The 21,345-nt window shown below is 51.6% G+C and overlaps 1 protein-coding gene across 3 annotated transcripts in view; it reads left to right on the top strand.

Annotated features, from left to right (window-relative positions):
- The window catches only part of Lrp5 (LDL receptor related protein 5), a 107,734-nt gene that overhangs the window by 55,519 nt on the left and 30,870 nt on the right, over positions 1 to 21,345 (top strand). For all 3 annotated transcript variants that reach the window (XM_076556276.1, XM_076556287.1, XM_076556296.1), the window contains 5 exons: positions 6,767 to 7,163; positions 9,227 to 9,398; positions 14,541 to 14,757; positions 16,778 to 17,067; positions 20,102 to 20,328. In XM_076556276.1, the coding sequence (XP_076412391.1) occupies positions 6,767 to 7,163; positions 9,227 to 9,398; positions 14,541 to 14,757; positions 16,778 to 17,067; positions 20,102 to 20,328 (1,303 nt within the window). The remainder of the gene's footprint in view (positions 1 to 6,766; positions 7,164 to 9,226; positions 9,399 to 14,540; positions 14,758 to 16,777; positions 17,068 to 20,101; positions 20,329 to 21,345) is intronic.

The raw sequence follows: 21,345 nt of genomic DNA, 5'->3' as shown, positions 1-21,345 counted from the left end.
TGTTCTTCCCTTTATATGAGACCCCAGGGTTACACCCACCTGTTCCCAGCCCTGGCTCTAGGACTTTCATTTCTTGAGTGGCTCCAGGGAAAAATGCCTTACATTCCTCTTAGGTGGAGACCTTTCCCAGGCTCTACCTGACCCCAGTTCAGAAGCTTTTTTCCTCATATAAGGAAAAATTACATTTAGCACAGAAAAGAAACCATCAATATAAGCCAGAAAGACAATTTAAAAAGTATTCTTTATGAGTGTTTTTCCTACGTGTGTGTACATGTGCATGCCCGGTGCCTGCAGAGACTGAAGAAGATGTCTGATCCCCTGGAACTAGAGCTACAGGTGTTTGTGGGCCACCATGTGGGTGCTGGGACCTGAATCCAGGTCTGAGTCCTAACTGCCAAGCAGTCTCTCCAGCCTGGTAAACAGGAACATTTAAATGATTCAGAATCCTGCCGCCTGGACGAAGTGCTTGGAACAGGCCCACGTTTTCTTCCTTTTCTCTACAAAGTTCTTATTGGGTATTTATTATTTTATTTATTTTTCTGTGTGTACATGTGGAGGCCAGAGGACAACTCAAAGGAGTTGGTAATCTCCACCACCTGGGGCCTGGAGATTGTTCTAGGTCACCAGGCTTGGCTGCAGGCACCTTCACACACGGAGCCATCTGGCTGGCATGGTTTTCACCTCTTCCACGTGTTGTATATTCAAGTCCAAGTGCACATTGGTTCATGGTGTATGTAAGTAAGTAACCTTACTTACAGTTCAAGAGTGTTTCCTGCATCCATAACTCTACTCTTCTCCACGGCCTGGCGTTCTGTGCCTGGGTAACACCTAGAGCCACGAATGACCTCTGTGATGTAAAATGAACTAACTAACTTCCTTCCTTCCTTCCTTCCTTCCTTCCTTCCTTCCTTCCTTCCTTCCTTCCTTCCTTCCTTCCTTCCTTCCTTCTCCCTCCCTCCCTCCCTCCCTCCCTCCCTCCCTCCCTCCCTCCCTCCCTCCCTCCCCTCCTTCCTTCCTCTCTCTGTTCTTGGTAAAAGATTTTATTTTATGTGTATGAGTGTTTGCCTGCATGGATGTACACCGTGTGTGTACAGTGATGCTGGAGGCCAGAAGATGGCATCAGGACCCCCGGAACTGGAGTGACTGATCCTTGTGATCTGCCATGTGGATCCTGGGAACTGAGCACAGACCAACAGGTGCTCATACCCACTGAAGCATCTCCAGCCTCTGCTTTTATTTTACTTTTTATTGTACTTTTTTAAATTTTTTTTTATTTACTTTTTATTGTACTTTTTTATTGTACCATGTGTACCATGGCACCCATGGGACAGCTTTGTTCTCTCTCTCCTTCCTCGCTTGCACGGGTTCCAGGAATTGAACTCGGGTCTTCAGGCGTGCTTATCAAGTGCTCTTTACCCACTGTGCCATCTTGCTTGCCCCAACTCATACTCCTTCTACAAGGATTAGCGCTCCCCAGCCTCGGGCCACAGGACTCACTGCAGGGTTCCCTACAGCTGAGGGCTCATTTGCTTTTTACCACAGATAATGACAAAATCAGAAGAATTATGCTCTGTGACACGTGGGATGATGATAAAGCTCGGGCGGCAGTGTTCACGAGTGAGATTTTGTTTGTGTGCAGCCGCGCACTGTCCATGACTAGACTCTTTCTTTGAGAAGTTTGGCTCTCCCTGGTCCCTAGTGGAAACTATTTTCCAACTTTATTAGAGAACCCCGGATCAGCCCCGTGGTCCTTAGAGCTTGTTTCCTTCTAGGCTTTTTGTTTGAGGGCGGCAGTCTGTCCTGCTGTCTGTGTCTGTGGTCGGAACCCTACTGCATGCACAGGGTGCTGTTTGCTTGTGGCTTCCTTAAGGACAGGCTGGGTTTGGAGCTGCCTGGTGCCCTGTGTGTGGTGGGTCCTCGGCGGAGTGTGGCCCGAGGGAGGCCCCCCTCTCCTCGTAGCAAACGTGCTGAACTCAGCCTATACTGACAGCCTGTACTGCCCACCCGTGCTTCCCAGTGACCACTGTGTCAGTCACTGTACAGCGGTCCCTTCTACTTGGAGTTCCCTCTTTCCAACATGGCCCTAACCCCCCTCCCGGAGCTTCCTCCCACGGCACCTTGTGTGTGACCTAGTTTGGACCCCATGCCTCTTTTGAGGCAATCAGATGAAGCAGAGGCATGGTAGAGATGGTGGGTCCACAGAGCAGTCTCCACCTATGAGGAGGGTCGTAGAGACACACAGGGCAGTCAGCTGTGCGAAAGCTGGAGACAGGGATCAGAGTGATTGGCAATGAACCAAGGAACGCTAAGTATTTCCGGCAACACCAGGAGCTGAAGGAAGCAGGAAGGACCCTCCCTTGGAGCCCAGGGAGAGGGCTGGCCTTGTTGCACCTGGACTCTTGACTTCTGAACCCTAGATCTGGGAAAGAATAAACTTATTAAATTCGCGGGTTAGGGTGTGAAGGCTGTGCCCTGTGCCTGGCACCTGGCCTGCAGTGGGAATGCTCCCCCCTGTGTCCTGTATGTCCCTGGAGGAAGTAGAGAAGCCAGGTGTCCACACGGCCAGGTTTAGTGGTCGTCAGTGCCTCAGAGAGGGCAAGGTTTCACCAATCCTCGCCACTTGAGTGGAAAGAAAGACAATTTTAAAAAGCAAGCATTTGGTCAAACTTTTAGTTTCTAAATGTTTTGCTTCCTTGATGTTTAAACAGACATCACTTGTAGGCAGGCCTCTCCTCTTCACGGCCAGCACTGTCCCTTGTCCACCTGACCCACCCCAGGTCTGCAGCACCAGGGGTTTTGTTTTCTCAGAGGCCAGCCAAGGGTACCAGCCTTGGCACACATTGGTGGGAGGTTCCTCTGCAGCTGCCCTTGGCTGGCCTGACCTTGGCCAGAGCCTTCCATTACGAGCCCTGTGGAGGAAGCCTGTGCACTGAGCCCAGCCCTCACACCTTGGGTACATGGCTGGGATGTGGCCCTGTCTCGGGCATCCCTGTTACGGCTTCTGTATTTTTCTTGGCAAAACTAAAAATGCCTCAAAACGCTCTATAGCCCTGGGGTTCCAGAGGCCCCCCTGATCGTCATGATGGAGTCACTTAACAGCCACGGGTTTAGCTCAGCAATGCACTTACTTCAGAGTCTTTCTCGGGTGCCTGGGAGGAGCCCCTGTTGCTGGGTGTGCTTTCAGCCCTTGTGTTGACTTAACTCCCGGAGGGCTGGGCCCTGTGTGGAGTCCTTGGGGGCACTCCGCTGGACTCTCCCATGTGATGGTGGAGGCCCCTGAGCCAGAGGGCAGCCCCTCACCGTCCCCCTTCCCCAGCCCGGCTCCTTGCCTTCCTCACTCCCTAGTTGTGTTTCCTGCCTCCAGTTTGAGACTGTTGGTTCTTGGCTGGTCTTGTTCACTCTCTGGTCTCTGTTCTGTGATCCCAGGAGTGTGAAGGGGCGCCCGAGTCTGTTTTTCCCACCTCTTCCTCTGCCATAGCTGGTCTAGGTCAGGGGACAGTTGGCATACACCGTCTGCCCCATACAGAGGCCCTGGGAGTCAGAGCCCTTCCTGGCTCTTCTTGGGTATCTTCTACAATCAAACATCTGTAACACGAATCCTAGTTGGTCTTAATAATAAAAACCCAGACTCAGACATTGGGGTAAATGCTGAAAGATCCGAGAAACAAAGCAGCCAGCCACCCGAGAGACTTTTTACCTCTACAAAATCCTCAGCCTGAAAGAGACTGAGCTTCTGACTCCTCCCACCTTATATTCCCCTCTCTACCCAGCCATAACACTTCCTGTCTCGACCTCACTAGTGCTGGGATCAGAGGTGTGTGCCACCACTGCCTGGCTCTGTTTCTCTTTTAGACTGGATCAATCTTGGGTAGCCCAGGGTGGCCTTGAACTCAGAGAGATCTGTCTGCCTCTTGAGTTCTGAGATTAAAGGTGTGTGCTGCCACTGCCTGGCCCCTATGGCTAACTAGTGGCTAGCTTTGCCCACTGATCTTCAGGCAAGCTTTATTTGTTAGCGCATACACAAAACATCACCACAGACATCTCTTACCCATCATGTTGATGAAGCCTCATGACACCTGGCTCGGTGTTAGAACCAGAAAGTGACTCAGGCACCGCCTGGCCGATGAAGAAATAAGCCCAGAGAGTGGGGCCTGCCAGATGCTCACACTGGGTGGGTTCTGACCCAGGGCTGCGTCTCCTTGCAGAGTTGACCCCGGTTCTGGATGCAACATAGTTCAAAAGCGACCATACCAGTCCCCGTGAGACTGTGGGGTGGGCACACTGTCAGTTGTCCAAAAGATCAGAAGGTGGTGTGTGGCCTGGGCTTTGAAGGACAGGTCAGCAGTTAACAGAACATGTTGGGCATGGAGCCCAGGGGAGGAAAATCTGTTGAAATTCCCAATTCTGCTCTTTCCCTCCCAACATGCGCCTTTCTTAGGCAGCGTGGATTTGGGTCTCTGTTCCTGTTGGGCGCTTAGGACTCTTATAAGTGCTACTTCTTCATCTGGTGCCTCAGTTTCCCCAGCCCTATGTAGGAAACTCATGCATTTGCTCCCTTTAGTGAGGGAATCAAAGCAGGTGTCCTGACCCCGGGGGACCTTGAGCAAACCAGCACGGGTGCAGGCAGCTTTCTGCTGTTTGAGAGCTACATGGTCAGCCATGGCTGATCCCAGGCTGTTGGCTTCAGGACTGGTGTGTGAGGGAGGTCCCAGCGATTGTCTCTGCTGCAAAATGCTTCTTAACTGTAGGTGGGTGGCCCTGTGATGCTGGAAGTCATCTTTGGCCCTGACATTCTTGGTTCTGTGGATACTTGAGAACAGTAAGAGCCGACTGTGACACAACCCTGGGAGCAAGCTGTATCCCGACCCAAGTAGCATTGGGAGGCGTTGGTGTCAGAGTTGAAGTCATACTTGGGTCCCCAAGGCTGCATGAGGCTCTGTGGGTATCTCCTGAGATGCTTTGCTAGCCCAGCATGGAGGGTTGGGACAGAGGCAGATGTCCATCCTGCTGCTCTGCCAGGTTCCTGGGGTGGCCACGTCATCCCCTTTCTCAGGTGTGTGTCCTAGTATTGACTCTTTTCCCCCACCTCAAGACAATGACTCACTATGTAGCTCTGGCTATCCTGGAACACACTGTGTAGGCCAAGCTGACCTGGAACTCACAGAGATCCACCTACCTCTGCCTTCTAAGTGCTGTGATTAAAGGTGTTCACTACCACTCCAGGCCCTTTACTATTAACTTTTTATTAAATTAATTATTACTAATTTTTTTTAATTTTATTTATTTTATTTTTATTTTTATGTGTGTTGGGTGTCGGGTCCCCTGGAACGGGAGTTACAGGCAGTTGTAAGCTGCCATGTGGGTGCTGGGAATTGAACCAAGGTCCTCTGGAAGAGCAGCCAGTGCTCTTAACCGCTGAGCCATCTCTCCAGCCCCTAATTATTACTATTTTTAATGTGCATTAGTGTTTTGCCTGCATACGTGTCTGTGTGAGGGTGTCAGATCCCCAGGACAGTTGTGAGCTTCGGTGTGGGTGCTGGGAATTGAACCGAGGTCCTCTGGACAAGCAGCCAGTGCTCTTACCCACTGAGCCATCTCTCCAGCCCCCATTGTATTGACTCTTACAGTGTGGTTTCAGCTCAGGCTCTGGGGAGTGGAGCTTGTGAGGGGGCATACTGTTGGTTCAGAAGAAACTCTAGCAGCCACTTGACCCCCAAACCTGGCTGTAAAGATCTGAGCCTCACCAAGCAGCCAGAGTGGTTAGGGATGGTGGTCCTGGGGCCACAGAGCCTGGCATTAGCTCATACTAGAAAGGAGATTTGGGAGTACGCTCCTGCTAATACACCTGAGGCTCTCTGCACCGAGCCCAAGACCCCAGAGTGTCAGCAGCCAGGGAGGCCCCGGTTTCACAGCTTCTCTACTGCCCACAGGTTCTCAGTGTCCAGTGCCAATTTGACTTTTGACAACTCACAGTGACTCCGCGATCTATTGAAAGTATATCCCTTGCCTGTCTCCTGTGGGACCCCTGTCTATAGCCCCTGTTTAGAAAGCAGCCTTTCTCAGGGCCCTGCTCTGCTGAGGCCACAGTGGCCCTGCTGGGTGCTGACCACAGTGGGAGGAACTTGTGGGTTTGGTCTGGGCTCAGGTGAGAAGATGCCTGACTGCGGAGGTGTTTTTGTCTCTCCCTGTTGCCTGGTGTGCCAAGTGGTCTTTCATTTGGTGTCCCTGCGTGTGCAGCCGGTGTCCAGGGGGATGTCTGAGCTTTGGAGTCAGGGTCCCTCCATCCCAGCACTGTGTATGTCAGAACTGGGTCACTTGACACAGATTCCTGGCCCTGGGTGACAGCAAGACAGGGGCATCTGCTTGAAGCTGTTTCGTAGGTGGATAGAGGAGGAGACTAGGACAGGCGATTGGGGTCTGGAGCCTTGTGCTACCAGTGGGATTTTTTTGCACAGAGGCAGGTTTATGGTCAGGAGAGAGACAAGAGGGCTGAGGAGAGACAAGAGCAGAAACAGCTCTCACACTGGAGGAAGCCAGGTGGCCTGCCTAGAGGGCTTCTGGCTGATTATTCCACCTCTCTGTGCGTCAGCGTTATCTTCTGGAAAGCAGGAAGACACAGCGTCAGCCCCCCAGAGCCCCCCAGCCACTGTTGTGGTCTAGGGGCCTGGCTGGGACATGCCTAGATAACTCCACTGTACGTCCAGGCTCCTGAGCTGCCTCAGCCATGGCGACTGACCCTCTGACCTCATTGCTTATGTCTCCATAGGGGCCGAGGAAGTACTGCTGCTGGCCCGGAGGACGGACCTGAGAAGGATCTCTCTGGACACACCTGACTTCACAGACATAGTGCTGCAGGTGGGCGACATCCGGCATGCCATTGCCATCGACTATGACCCGCTGGAGGGCCACGTGTACTGGACAGATGATGAGGTGCGGGCTATCCGCAGGGCGTATCTGGATGGGTCAGGCGCACAGACGCTTGTGAACACTGAGATCAATGATCCCGATGGCATTGCCGTGGACTGGGTCGCCCGGAACCTCTACTGGACGGATACAGGCACGGACCGAATTGAGGTGACTCGCCTCAATGGCACCTCCAGAAAGATCCTGGTGTCTGAGGACCTGGACGAGCCTCGGGCCATCGTGTTGCACCCTGTGATGGGGTAAGGCTGGGACTGGAGGTGGGCTCTGGGGCATTCCCCTGCACCCCAACCCCTGAGATATGCTTGTTAATATGCAGAGTTCTGAGTCAGTGAACAGGGCAGGTTTGAAAAGAACGTTTCTCGGGCGAGTTCCCAGTGCTGCTGCTGCAGCTGATCCCTGAGTTTGAGGAGCTTGGGCACTGGCCGTCGGGCAGTGGGTAGGACAGCCTGGAGGGCTGGGCAGTGGTTCGGTTGGTAAGGTTCCTGCTTGTAAGCATAAGGACCCAAGTTGATCCCTAGAGTCCACATTAAAAAACAAACACCACCAAGCTCGGGAGATTACTCAGCAGGTAAGTACTTACTGTGCAGATGTGAGGATAGGTTTGGATCTCCAGAAACCATAGAAATACCAAGTGGACGTGGCTGGGATGGAGCTGCTGAGACCCCAGCACCTGTGCCTGGTGCTGAAGGGGGCCCCTGAGCTAGAACTGAGCAGGCTGTGATGAGGAGGGTGCCGTGGAGCTCTGGGGGTGATGCTGGGGTGGGGCTGCGACGAATCGCTGCTTGGTGCAGGGTGTGAACCTGCCCTGAAGGACAGGGCCCGATCTGGAGTAGTGGCTGCAGTCCTCTGACCACTGTAAGCACCAGGTGTGTTTCCCCTTTGGCAGTGAGGGACCAGAGCAGGTACTGCAGATGCTAACAGGTGCTGGTGCCAGGGCTGTTTCCTGCCTACCTGTGGGGCCTTGTAAGCCAGAGAGGTTGGAGGGCTTATGTGTGTGGGTCCAGAAGCAGGTAGGTAGCAGGGCCTTGGGGGCGGCAGCTGATATGGGGCCTGGAGGAAGGTTCAAGGCTGCAGTCGTCCTTGAGTGACCCTGGGCCCAATAGGAGTCAGAAGACTTTGCTCTGTGGTAGTGGCCCAAGAGCAGTGTTGTTCCCGAAGAGAATGGATACAGGGAGCAGTGGGGTAACTGAAGCTCTCAGGGTGAGGAGGCAGGCGGTCTGGTGGTCAGCTTAGGTGATGGGCCAAGAAGCTTAGGACTTACTCCCAGCTCCACCACCATGAACTCAATGGGGTCACAGCCCCGTGGGCCACGGTGTTCTCATGTGTGAAATGAGGTGGGAAGCAGATGCCAGGGTCTTTACCAGCCCATGACCCTCAAGCCTGAGGATCCAGGGAAATGGGACAGCCAGTGTGTATGACCCCAGGTCCAGGGAAGAGTGTTTCAGATGGAAGGGACCAGTGGAACGGTCGAGGTGGCAGGAGACAGGGCTGTGTCCTGAGCCCAGAGTGCCTTGGATTTTCATGCATTAAAATTTCTATCCCTGCCGGGTGGTGGTGGCACACACCTTTAATCCCAGCACTCGGGAGGCAGAGCCAGGCGGATCTCTGTGAGTTCGAGGCCAGCCTGGGCTACCAAGTGAGTTCCAGGAAAGGCGCAAAGCTACACAGAGAAACCCTGTCTCGAAAAACCAAAAAAAAAAAAAAAATTTCTATCCCCACCAGGCGGTGGTGGCACTCACCTTTAATCTCAGCACTTGGGAGGCAGAGGCAGGTGGATCTCCGTGAGTTCAAGACCTGCCTGGTAGATATAGCTAGTTCTAAGACAGCCAAGGCTACACAAAGAACTCTGTCTCAAAAAAAAAAAAAAAACAAAAAAACAAACAAGACAAAAACAAACCAAAACAAAAAGACAAATCCAAAACAAGCAAACAAAAAAACTTCTGCCCTCTGCTGCCCTTCATCTTTTTCCTTGGCTTGAGAACAGGTCACACATCCTGAGGAGGGAGCTTTTGCTGTTAGCAGGCTCCCTGCTGCCCTCCTCCCTGATGCTCTGACCCCTAGCACATAGGTCAGGGACAGGACTGCCCGAGACCCTCTGCAGGGTCACCTCCAGAGCTTTCCTATGGTATGTGGGGGGAAACAGCCCACAGCCCCTGTAGCCCATTGCTGGCCTGTACTGTGCGGTGTCCTGATGTTCCTATCGAGCTGTGTTCACCAGCAAGCTGGGGGAGGTGTGGCCCTCAGGATCGGGGTACGTGAGGAGCAGAACAGACACCATCATGTTCATTTGCTTTTTCTCTAGCCTCATGTACTGGACAGATTGGGGGGAGAACCCCAAAATCGAATGTGCCAACCTGGATGGGCGAGATCGGCATGTCCTGGTGAACACTTCCCTTGGGTGGCCCAACGGACTGGCTCTGGACCTGCAGGAGGGCAAGCTCTACTGGGGGGATGCCAAGACTGATAAAATTGAGGTGAGTGAAGCCGGCGGGGCAGAGGGCCTGGCGGAGCCACTCCATATGGGGCATGTGATAGACTCTTCTTTGTTGTCCCCGAGCCCAAAGTTTCATGCAGGGGCCAGGTCTGGACACCCTGCAGCCCGGGTCCCGTGGGTTTGCCATAGACATCAGTCGATGACTGTGCCCTGCTATGTGGCCGAATGGAATCCTCAAAGAAATAACTCACCATGGGTTTGGGGATATGGCTCAGTTGGTAAAGTGCTTACCCAGCCTGCAGGGAGTCCTGGGTTCAGTCCCTATGACCACATACATGGGGTATGGTAGCACATGTCTATGAAGTGAGCACTCAGGAGATGAAGGCAGGAGGGTCAGGAGTTCAGGTTCATCCTCAACTGCATAGTAAGTTTGAGCACCTGGGATATTAGAGACCCTCTCTTAAAATAAATAAATAAGGTAAAACCAAACCAAACCAAAATGGCTGTGGTTGCACATGTCTTTAACTCTAGCACGTGAAAAGCAGAGGCAGATGGGCGGGTCTCTGAGACTGAGGCCCGTCTAGTCTATATAGTGAGTTCCAGGCTAGCCAGGGCTGCCTCGTGAGTCAGTCCCATCTTATGGGGCTGGCTGGTGGTTAAGTGTGGGAAAGTGGTTGCTGCCGAGCCTCACAACGTGAGTTCCATGCTTGGAACCCACATGCTGGAAGAAGAGAACCGACTCCTGAAGGTTGTGTTTAACTTCCACATATGAGCCATGTCACACATATGGGTCCTCTGCCCTTTCACACGCACACGCGCACACACACACAGAGTTTTAAAAGTTAAATATGCAAACTCTTAAAAAATGGTTTCTGATGATTTGTTCTGTCAGTTTGAGGAGGTCTCTGCTGTCTTTGAAGTAGGAGGCAGGAGGATTGGCATGAGTGTGAGATCAGCCTGAGTTACGTGCTGAGTCCTAGGTCTGCTTGGACTACATAGTAGGATCCTGTGTCGAAACAAAACAGCCGAAAATCCTGGTCCTCAGGTGTCCTCGGGTGGCTGAAGATGTGAAACTGTGTTGGAAACCGTGACTCACCGCTCTGAGTGTGGCGGATGTCCCCAGCGACGGGAGGCGGTGGGCACGCGGTCTCCCGAGCAACTGTAGTGTTCACTAATGCCCGTGTGCCTTTGGCAGAGCCCCTTTGGACGGCTCTCGGGGCCAGGGGACTGTCAGCATCACCTTCCTGCTTTTTCTAGTAACTTCTGTTGCTCCTTGTGTGGGTGTCACTTGCTGATGTCACCATTGAGGACACTCTCCTTATGGCTCCTGGAGAGGCCTGGGCTGGGTGGCCTCCAAGAGAGGGTAGGAGCTGGAGAAGAGGCTGTGTCGGAAACATTGTTTCTTGGGGAACAGGGGTCCTCGGTGCTCTAGGGGACATGAGCTCAGGATCGGAATGGGAGCTGTCCTTCTTCTGGAAACCCAGCGAGCTGCCTTGTAACCATTTCTCTCGGACTTTCCTGTTGATAATCAATCTCTCTCTCTCTCTCTCTCTCTCTCTCTCTCTCTCTCTCTCTCTCTCTCTCTCTCTCTCCCTCTCTCAATATTTTTGTATTTTTTTAAGTATGAATGCTTTGTCTGCATGTATGCCTACATGACAGAGGAGGGCATTAGAGCCCATTATAGATGGTTGTGAGCCACCGTGTGGTTGCTGGGAATTGAACTCAGGACCTCTGGAAGAGCAGCCAGTGCTCTTAACTGCTGAGCTCTCTTCAACCTCCAGCCTCCTCCCTCCTTCCTTCCCTCCCTCCCTCCTTCCTTCCTTTTCTCCTTCCTTCCCCCTCTCCCCCTCCTCTCAGCTGAGGAGTCTTCATCTTTGGTACCATAGTTGCCGATGGGAGCATGACAGGGATACTTGGTACCCACAGATGCTGTTGCTCTGTGTACTCCTAGCAGAGTGGCCTTTGTGTGTTCAGTACTGTATGATGATCATTGCTCTCCTCCCAGATACTTCTTCACCTGGAGAGCAAACCCCATGCCAGGTCATAGTCACTCCCCTTGCTTCTGGTCCCTCGGCCTCTGGGGACACTCCTCACCTTTCTGTCTCTGTGACTTGGTTTCCTGGGTATATTCCCTGTGACTAGAACCCTCTAGTCTAGGGCAGCCTTTAACATCTGGCTTTGTTGGGAGCATGGTGTATCCAGTATACATGCTGTCCCGTGCACAGACACCTCTTCCTCCTCTGCAGCAGGTTACATGCCAGTGCATGGTGGACACTGCGGGCCCCTAATCGCTCCTTCCCTCCTGTCCATCTGTCAGGAAAGAATTTTCTGTGGATATTCGTGGACACATTTTTGTCTAAATACCGTTTCTACCTTCCCTTGTGTGTCTAAGAATGGAATTGCGGGTCAGATGGCATTTAAAGTGTGATTTACTCACAATCATCTGTAACTCTGTTCCAGGCGTGTGACGCCCTCTTCTGTCCTCCACAGGCACTGCACACACATGGTGCACAGGTGTGAAACATTCATACATGCTGGGTGTAGCAGGGCACAGCTGTAATCCTAGGCAGAGGCAAGTAGATTTCTGTGAATTTGAGGCCAGCCTGGTCTATATAGCAAGGTCCAGGCTAGCCAGAGCTACAGAGAAAGGACCCCCCCCCACAGACAGACAGACAGACAGACAGACAGACACACACACACACACACACACACACACAGAGCTACCATAGGACATTTCTGTAATTTCTATTCCCATACATTAGAGCAGGTAAGAACTGCTTATTGCCAATCTTATTTTCTTCCAGGTCTGTACCAAAGGATGGCATGGGCATGGCTCCTCCATTACAGGGAGGCTCTGCCACTATGCCAGCCCAGATCCAGTCTTGTCCTCACCCTGGGTGTGGCTTGACCTGCCCAGGAAAGCTCTGGCCTTCTCTGGTGTCCACCACTCTTCCTCCTGGTGTCTCTGTGAGCTTCTTTCACTGTTCAGTGGATCCAGGAAGAGCGTGCTCTCGGCCACAGTTCATTGTCACGTGCTCGGAAGTTCAGTTTTATAAATGGCATTAGGGCTATAGCTCAGTCGGTAGAGTGCTTGTCTAGCATTCACCAGGCCCAGGGTTTCATCCCAAAGCATGATATAAACTAAACATGGTGGTGTACACCTGTAGTTCCAGCACTAGGGAGGCAGAGGCAGGAGGATCAGAAGTGGTGAACCTGAAGCCAGCCTGGGCTATATGAGATTGTATCTCAAGAAAGAAAGATAGTAAGAAGGAAGGAAGGAAAGATGAACAGAACGAGGGACTGGCAAGATGGCTCAGCAGGTAAAGGTGCTTGTCACCCAGCCTGCCACAAAACCTATATTCAACGCCTTGGAACCCACATGATGGAAGGTGAGAACAGATTCCTGCACATTGTCCTGACTTCCACACTTCCACATGCTTGCACACATAACAGAGAAATAGAGACGATATGAGAGACAATGCTGACCTGTGGGAGATTAAAACTGGAGTCTTTTTTTTTGTTGTCAGATGAGGATTTTCTTTCTAGCATCATCGGTCCCTTCCCTGTCCCTGTTTGGCCTGTATTGAGGAATGACACAGTCCCTAGGTCACCAGGAGCCCTGCCTGTCACTGTCCTCTTCTCTTCTGGAACTGTTCTCCCCAGCTCGGGGAGCTCAACGTGCTAATGGCTTGTGCTGAGGGTCAGTCATTCCTCCAGATGTTTAACCTAGAGTTAGTGGTCTGTGTACCATTTGTCATGTGAATATAAGAATGAATCTGGCCTGGCCGTGGTGGCTCACGCCTTTAATCCCAGCACTCAGGAGGCAGAAGTAGGTGGATCTTTTGAGTTCAAGGCCAGCCTGGTCTACAGAGCAAGTTCCAGGGCAACCACAGCTACACAGAGAAACTCTCTTGAAAAACCAATCAAACAAAAGAATGGACTCTGGGCTGTGTGAACTGAAGTTGGCTGTCACTGCCCTCTACTGCTCATTTGACATCATTGAGCCCGAGGATTCAGCTCCAGCTGCATCCTCCAGCTGAGGCATCCCACAAATAAACAAACAGACAAACAAACACGTGCCTTTGCCCCTACCTGGTTCTCACGGCATCTCTGATGGCCTCTGAGTCTGCCTGAATGGCTTTAGATAGGAGCCCAGCTTTGGTTATTATATTTCTAGGGTGGGTTAGCAACTGATTGATTAGTCTGGTCTCCCGCTGAGGGTGGAAACTTGAGGCCCATGGGGCACAAGGACCCGTTCAAGGACACAGAGCACCACAGGGTAGAGTGGGTTGGTCCCCTGGCTGTGGGCGATGAAACTGCACTGTCTTCCCTGCTGAATCAGCACGTGGGCCTCCTGCTCTTGAACTATGGTGGTTTAGCGGTAGTGCTCAGCCTGCCGGTGGTGCTCAGCCTGCCGCTACTTCTGGCTGCCTGCTCTCCTGATGAGCAAGAAGTACAGCCTTGCTCAAGAGGCCAGCCGGGGCTTGCAGGTAATTACCTGGTGTGTTTCGTCATCCTGTCCTGAGAGCCCTGAGCCTGGGCTGTTGCCACGGCCACCGCTGGTCTTTGTGGATCACTAGAGTCCCACTCACCGTATGGCTTTTCAAAAACAGTCACAAAAACCCAACAAAACACAACAAACTGTGTCTCAGGCTGGTCTTGCAATGACGATGCAGCTGAGGATGGTCTTGAACTCCTTATCTTTCTTCCACCTCCTGGGTGCTAGGATTGTCAGTGTACCCTACCAAGCCTCGTTTATTGTAGCTCGGGATCAAACCCAGGGCTTCATGTTTGCCAGGTATGCCCTCCTCCCCCAGCTGAGCCACATCCCCAGTCTTAGTGTTCGTCTTTAATCAGCATAGCCTTTTCCAGAAGAAGACTTGGCTCTTCCGTGCCAGAGTGGACAGGGAGGGAAAGTACCACAGTCCTGTGGGGTTAGGTTTATAACTAGAGGTGCCCAAGAGGGACAGACTTGTCCAGATTGTAGGGTGGCCTGGTCCTTTGAAATTGTGTTGCATGCCCACGCCTGCACCTGTAGCAGGCATTGCTGTTGGTTCCCAGGAAGCCTTCCTGCGGTCCTGATGCGGTGGAGGCTCCAGGGCAGCTGAAGCCTGAGGCAGGCCCCAGGTTGGCTCTTGGTGCGGCCCTGCCCATCCAGACCCATGTCTCTGCCAATGAACAGGTTATCAACATAGATGGGACAAAGCGGCGGACCCTGCTAGAGGACAAGCTCCCACACATTTTCGGGTTCACACTGCTGGGGGACTTCATCTACTGGACGGACTGGCAGCGGCGCAGTATTGAGAGGGTACACAAGGTCAAGGCCAGCCGGGATGTCATCATCGATCAGTTGCCCGACCTGATGGGACTCAAAGCGGTGAATGTGGCCAAGGTTGTCGGTGAGTCCTGGCGAGCTGAGCCACAGTTCAGCTTGGCCAATTGGCACCAGGAAAGATGACAGGTTCGGACCTGGGCTTGGTGTCCACGAGGGTATCCTCCTCTGAGGATGGGCAGGACAGGAAATGGTGACTGTGTCTGGCCAAGGATAGGTGGGGGTAGGGGTGGCATGTTGCTCAGAGATAGGTAGTGGTCAAGGATTAGATGGTTGGGAGTAAGTGTGGCCGACATGTGACTCCTCAGTGTATGGTAACAACTTGAGTGCCTAAGGCCAGCTGTATGTTAATCCTGGGTCCTACCCCAAGAGCACTGAGGACAGAGGGGCCATGTGAACAGCAGGTGGTTGAACCCAGGACTCACTGTGTCTGCCTTGCCCTTGTGGCTGAGCTGCGCCATGATTCTTAAACACACCATTTACCCGAAAGGCAGCATGGTCAGAGTTCACTTAGGATAACGTTATCCGACTTGTTGGGTTGTCTTTCTGAGGACTCCAAATGCAGGTCCGTAAGGTACACTCAGACAGTATCGTCCAGGTGGGGACCAGGACTGTTGCACAGAGCAGGGGCTCTGTTCCCATTTGCCACCCCCATACCCGGTGCCATGCCTGCGTGTCACAGGTACTGGAAACGTTGCCTGATAAATGAATTCAAGAAGAGGCCCCAGTGCTGTGGGCCGCTTGTTCTAGTCAACCGCTCGGTTGCTGTTGGCGAGGCGGCTCGGGCTGGAGTTCAGAGTTCCTCCTGGTCTTCTGGAGAACCCAGGTCCTGTTCCCAATACAACCACCTGGGACTTCAGCTTGAGGTGCATCCGACTCCCTCTTCTGACCTTCTCCCCATTTACACATCACACACACACACACACACACACACACACACACACACACACACACACACAATCAAGAATAAAACAAAAGGAAACACACGTCTTTGGCTCAGTGAGAGGGCTGAGTGAAGAATAAAGGTGCTTCCTGCCAAACCTGATTCCCCGAGTTCAACACTCAGCCCACATGGTGCAAGGAGTTGTTTCCATACCTGAAAGTTGTTCTCTTACATCCACATGTGTGCAATGGCATGTACATTTGTATGCACATGTATATCCCCCTGTGCACATGTGGGCACACATGTGTGCACACACACACAGAGTAAATGTAATTTAAAAAAAAATTAAGAGAGGTGCCCAGCTTTACCACTATGAGGGAGGTGACTGAGCTCAGATCACCATGCTCAGGCAGGGTGTGTAAGGCAGAAGAGACAGCCAAACAGAGGCAGCATGGGTGACCGTGGGCATGGCTTGTCCCGCCTGTCGCTATGACAGGCCACATGGCAACCCATAGGCCCACCTGTGGAAAGGCACTTGCCATGCACAGGACAAAGAAGGCCCACCTGTGTCTGTCAGGAAGAAGAGAATAAAGCAAGCTTCCCTGGGCTGCCAAGTAAACTCAACCGTTGGGTCTACCTCTCTCTGTATCCCCCCGCCCCACCTTCTCATCTTGTGATAAGGGGAAGAACATTCTTGTTCTTCTTCTTTTTTTTTTTTTAAGCTTAAATTCCTAACACTCAAAGCAATAAACGAGTGTGACACTTTCTGTCTGCTTTAATAAACACGTATGCCATTGGTTACCCATGGCAAACCTGAGTTTTATAGGTTGCCAAGGGACTCAAAGAATCAGGGAATATTCTGGAAGAATGATAAGAGCCAATCCAGTAAGCAGGGTCAGAGTTGAGGAGCCACAGTTGAGTGTCATTGCGGCATAGCTCCGTCGCTGCTCAGTGGGCTGGTTGTAGCTGTTTGCTGTACTCCGTTGACGCCCTGGGACCGGGGCCAGGTGGCGGGAGCGTCCTGCTGTCACGTCACGGCCAGTTGACCGCACTAGGGAAGGCTTTAGCTGCCGCTGTCCAGGCTTTCTCCCCACTTCTCCTGCCACCGTCCCCTTCGGGCGGGTGGCAGGAGTACAGGCACGCAGAACTGGGAACTGGGTGCACCTCTCCTTGGCCAGTCTAGAGCTGTGCGTTTGCCTCCCAGGAACCAACCCGTGTGCGGACGGGAATGGAGGGTGCAGCCATCTCTGCTTCTTCACCCCTCACGCCACCAAGTGCGGCTGCCCCATCGGCCTGGAGCTGCTGAGTGACATGAAGACCTGCATCATCCCTGAGGCCTTCCTGGTGTTCACCAGCAGAGCCACCATCCACAGGATCTCCCTGGAGACTAACAACAATGACGTGGCCATCCCACTCACAGGTGTCAAAGAGGCCTCTGCACTGGACTTTGACGTGTCCAACAACCACATCTACTGGACAGATGTCAGCCTCAAGGTACCTAGTGTCAGGCCGCCGATGCCTGAGATTTCTGTGGGACCTTGCCTGTGAAACTGCCGCTGTGTGCTCCACAGCTGGGTTTTTGGTCTTGGTTTTGGTTTTTTGCTTCTTTTTTTTTTTTTTTTTTTTTTTTTTTTTTTTTTTTTTTTTGTGAAAGAATTATCATATTAGGGTGAGAGAGATGGTTTAGCAGTTGAGAATTCTTCCTTCTATTCCAGAAGATCTGAGTGTAGTTCCCAGCATTCACATTGGGTGGCTCCAAGGATCTGAGATCCTCTTCGGGCCTTTGGGGGAATGTAGAAACATGGTGCACTTCCATGTACTCAGACACACACAGGTACACATAAAATGTTTTTAAAAATTAGGGGCCGCGAGGTGGCCATAGAGCACGTCTTTAATCCCAGCACTCGGGAGGCAGAGCCAGGCAGATCTCTGTGAGTTCGAGGCCAGCCTCGAGATCTTGCCAGTGAGAGTGAGATCCAAGACAGGCACCAAACTACACAGAGAAACCCTGCCTCGAAAAACAGGAAGGAAGGAAGGAAGGAAGGAAGGAAGGAAGGAAGGAAGGAAGGAAGAAAGGAAGGAAGGAAGGAAGGAAGGAAGGAAGGAAGGAGGGAGAGGGAGAGGGAGAGGGAGAGGGAGAGGGAGAGAGGGAGAGAGGGAGAGAGAGAGAGAGAGAGAGAGGAAGAAAGAAAGAAGGAAAGAAAGAAAGATTAGGGGCTGAAGAGACAGCTCAGTGATTAAGAGCACTGGCTGTTCTTCCAGAGGATCCAGGATAGATTTCTAGCACTCACATGGTGACTCACAAATATCTGTAACTCCAGTTCCAAGGTATCCAATGACCTCTTCTGGCCTCAGCAAGTACTGTTTGCATATAGTTCACAGACATAAATTCAGACAAAACACCCAAACATAAAAATAAATCTTAAGACCATTTTTTGAAGGCAGAAGCAGGGGGATCCTTGTTGCAAGCTGCCTAGCTAAACTAGTTGTATGGGCAAGCTCTGGGTTCAGTTAAGAGACCTTGTTTCAGCGAGTAAGGCATAAGAATGATTGAAGAAGACTCTCAATGTCAGCCTTGGACTTCCCCATACACATGCAGAGTGTATACACATGGAAACACACACACAAAGAAAAAGGAATTGTAGTATTGAATATAACTCAGTGCAGGCTGATAAGTTAGGGGCTACTTTTGTTTGTTTGTTTTGTGTTTTGGGACAGAATCTCTTTGTGGAGCTCTAGCTGGCCTATAACTTGCTGGGTGGATCAGCTGAACTTGAACTCACAGAGATCCACCTGCCTCTGCCTCCTGAGTGCTGACACTTCAGTGTAGCGCACCTAATTTAATGAGCAAATATGAACAGCTATCTTTGTAGGTGACATGCCCAGAGCTTTTGCAGAGGACTGTGGGAAATGCTTGGTGAACCTGGCGTTGACCCATCTTCTCCCACAGCCCATTCACCTCACTACTGTTTTCAGTCACAGTGAGGGTGTCATTGTCCTGGACGGTGATCAGGGGAGGGACTTGTCTCCTCAGCGGGGTCTGTGGAGCGTGCTGATGCTGTAAATGGTTCTCTTGGAGTATGGTGATCCCTGTGTGTTTAGAGATTGCCTGTGGATGTTGTGCCATCGGCCTGAGGAATGAGAAACCTAAAAGGCCATCTGTCCCTTTCTAGTGGAAACTGATCCCTGCTCTAACATATGACTAACACACTTTGATCACCTTTGCTGGGTATAGTGGTGCATGCCGGTAATTCTAGTACTCAGGGGTCTGAGGCAAGATAATTGCCGTGAGTTTGAGACCAGCCTGGACTGTCCCGTTTTGACAGAGACCTGGGGGAAGGGAGGAGCAGAGAAACAAGATCTCCTGTACCTTAGGCTGCTGTTGATTTGCTTATGGTTATTTACTTACTTTTTTTTATTTTATAATTTAATTTAATTTTACATATCAGCCACGGATTCCTTTGTTCTTCCCCCCTTTTGTCCCCCCCCCTTACTTATTTTTAAGGTTTATTTTTATTTATGTGTCTGTGGAAAAAGATGTCAGATCCCCTGGAGCTAGAATCACAGGCAGTTACGAGATGCCTGATGTACATGCTAAAAAACCAAATTTGGGTCCTCTGAAAGAGCAGTGGACACTTGTGACCCCTGAGGCATCCCTCCAGTCCTTTCTTAATTCTTCTTCTGAGACCTGGTTTCCTTGTGTAGTCCTGCTCTGGAGACTAGACTGACCTGGAACTCAGAGATTGCCTGCCTTTGTCTCTGCTGGGATTAAAGGCGTGCACCACCACGCCCAGCAGTTTTTCATTCTTATTTTATGTGTATGAGTGTTTTGCCTATGTGTATGTATGTGTACCACATGTGTGCAGTGCCCTGGGAGGTCGAGAGATGAGGAGGGTATTTGGTTCCCTGAACTAGACCTCCAGATGGTTGAAGGCCATCATGTGGGTATTGGGAACTCTTTGTTCCTCTACAAGAGAAGCAGTGCCCTTAACCACTGAGCTAACTCTCCAGCCCCACCCCTTTCCTAATCATTAACAGCTCCCAAAGCAGCTTCTTGTTTGAAAAGTTCTTTGTCATATATAAGATTTTATTTTCCTTATGTCCATGTATGTCTGTGTGACCCTGTGAGCATATGTGTGTCCAGTGCCCACAGAGGCCAGAAGAGTGTGCCGGTCCCTCTGAAGTAGTTGTAAGCGTTGTGAGCTGTCTGTAGGTGCTAGCATCTGAACTCGGCTTCTCATGATTGAGCAGCAAGTGCTCTTAACTGCTGAACCATCTCTTCAGTTCTAGTCTTTTATATTTTTATTCACTCCCAGAGTCAAGTATGACTGCTAGGCAGAGTGTTTTCAAAACTCACGATATGTGTAAAATCACACACGTGGACATGCACAAACATCCAAGTTGCTTTTTCTCCAAAGGCCGTCTTCCTTCATTTAGTCAGCTGTTTGGAGACTCTACTCTCTCCTGGGTTGATGTCTGCAAAAGATGCTGGATCCTAACATGGCCCTTTCCATCCTCACCCTCCCAGACTATCAGCCGAGCCTTCATGAATGGGAGCTCGGTGGAGCACGTGATCGAGTTTGGCCTCGACTACCCTGAAGGAATGGCTGTAGACTGGATGGGCAAGAACCTCTATTGGGCCGACACAGGGACCAACAGGATCGAGGTGGCCCGGCTGGATGGGCAGTTCCGACAGGTGCTTGTGTGGAGAGACCTTGACAACCCCAGGTCTCTGGCTCTGGATCCTACTAAAGGGTAAGCAATGATTTTGTCTGAAGGTGCCAGGGCTGGCAGGGACCCTGGAAGATTGTCTTTCTCATTCTTAGAGGGGGAACTGAGGCCAGCGTTGACGCTGCTGTCAGCCACTGAGCTCTGGCTGCTTTCATATGGGCTGTCCTAAGTGTCCTTAGGACAGTATCTTGGTCTCTGATTTTACACACACAGAAACAGGCGCAGGAAATTAGGGAGATGACTGCATTGGTAAAGTGCTTGCCACATGTGCATGAGGATCTGAGTTAGATCCCCAGAACGAATGTGAAAATCAGGTGCAGCCTTGCTTATAACACAGACATTGGCAAGCCAGGGCCAGGCAGAGTCTCGGGTTTGCTGGCTAGCCAATCAGGCTAGTCAAATTGGCAAGCTCTAGGCTCAGTGAGGCACCCTATCTAAAATATGATAGAAAATGATTGAGGAAGACACTCAGTGTTAACTTCTGGTGCGCACACACCAGTACACACACACACACACACACACACACACACACACACACACACACACACACCCGCCGTACACACACACACACACACACACACACACACACACACACACACACACACACACACACACCCGCCGTATGCACGGCTCAGAGAAGCTGAGGTCCTGTAGCCAGTTAGATCAAGTTGGGCCAACTGACACCATCTCAGGTCTCTTTTCCTCCATGGTGACCAGACTGCCGCTTGGAGCTGGCCTTAAGGTACATGGATTTAGGACCATTCAGAAATGGTGGCTTACAAGGTGGCCTTGGCCTAAGATCCACCCTAAGAGGGAGCCCCACCCTGGGGGCTGGGACCTGGGGGCCAAGTGCAGGCTCTTTCTGGTCCCAAGTGTCCCTTGTAGTGCCGGGTACACACTCAGCCCATAGAACATCCATGCTGTCAGCCCCCTGCCTGGAACATCTGCTGTGAGTTCAGGACGGCAGGGGGAAGAGAAAGGTCCCAATACTAGCAGAGGCCAAGGAAATCTTCCAAACCTTAGAATGAGGGTGTGAGCATC

The sequence above is a fragment of the Peromyscus maniculatus genome, chromosome 1 (assembly GCF_049852395.1).
Source record: "Peromyscus maniculatus bairdii isolate BWxNUB_F1_BW_parent chromosome 1, HU_Pman_BW_mat_3.1, whole genome shotgun sequence".
Taxonomy (NCBI): Eukaryota; Metazoa; Chordata; class Mammalia; order Rodentia; family Cricetidae; genus Peromyscus; species Peromyscus maniculatus.
The sequence above is the reverse complement of the archived record's forward strand: the minus strand, read 5'-3'. Positions and strand labels throughout refer to the sequence as shown.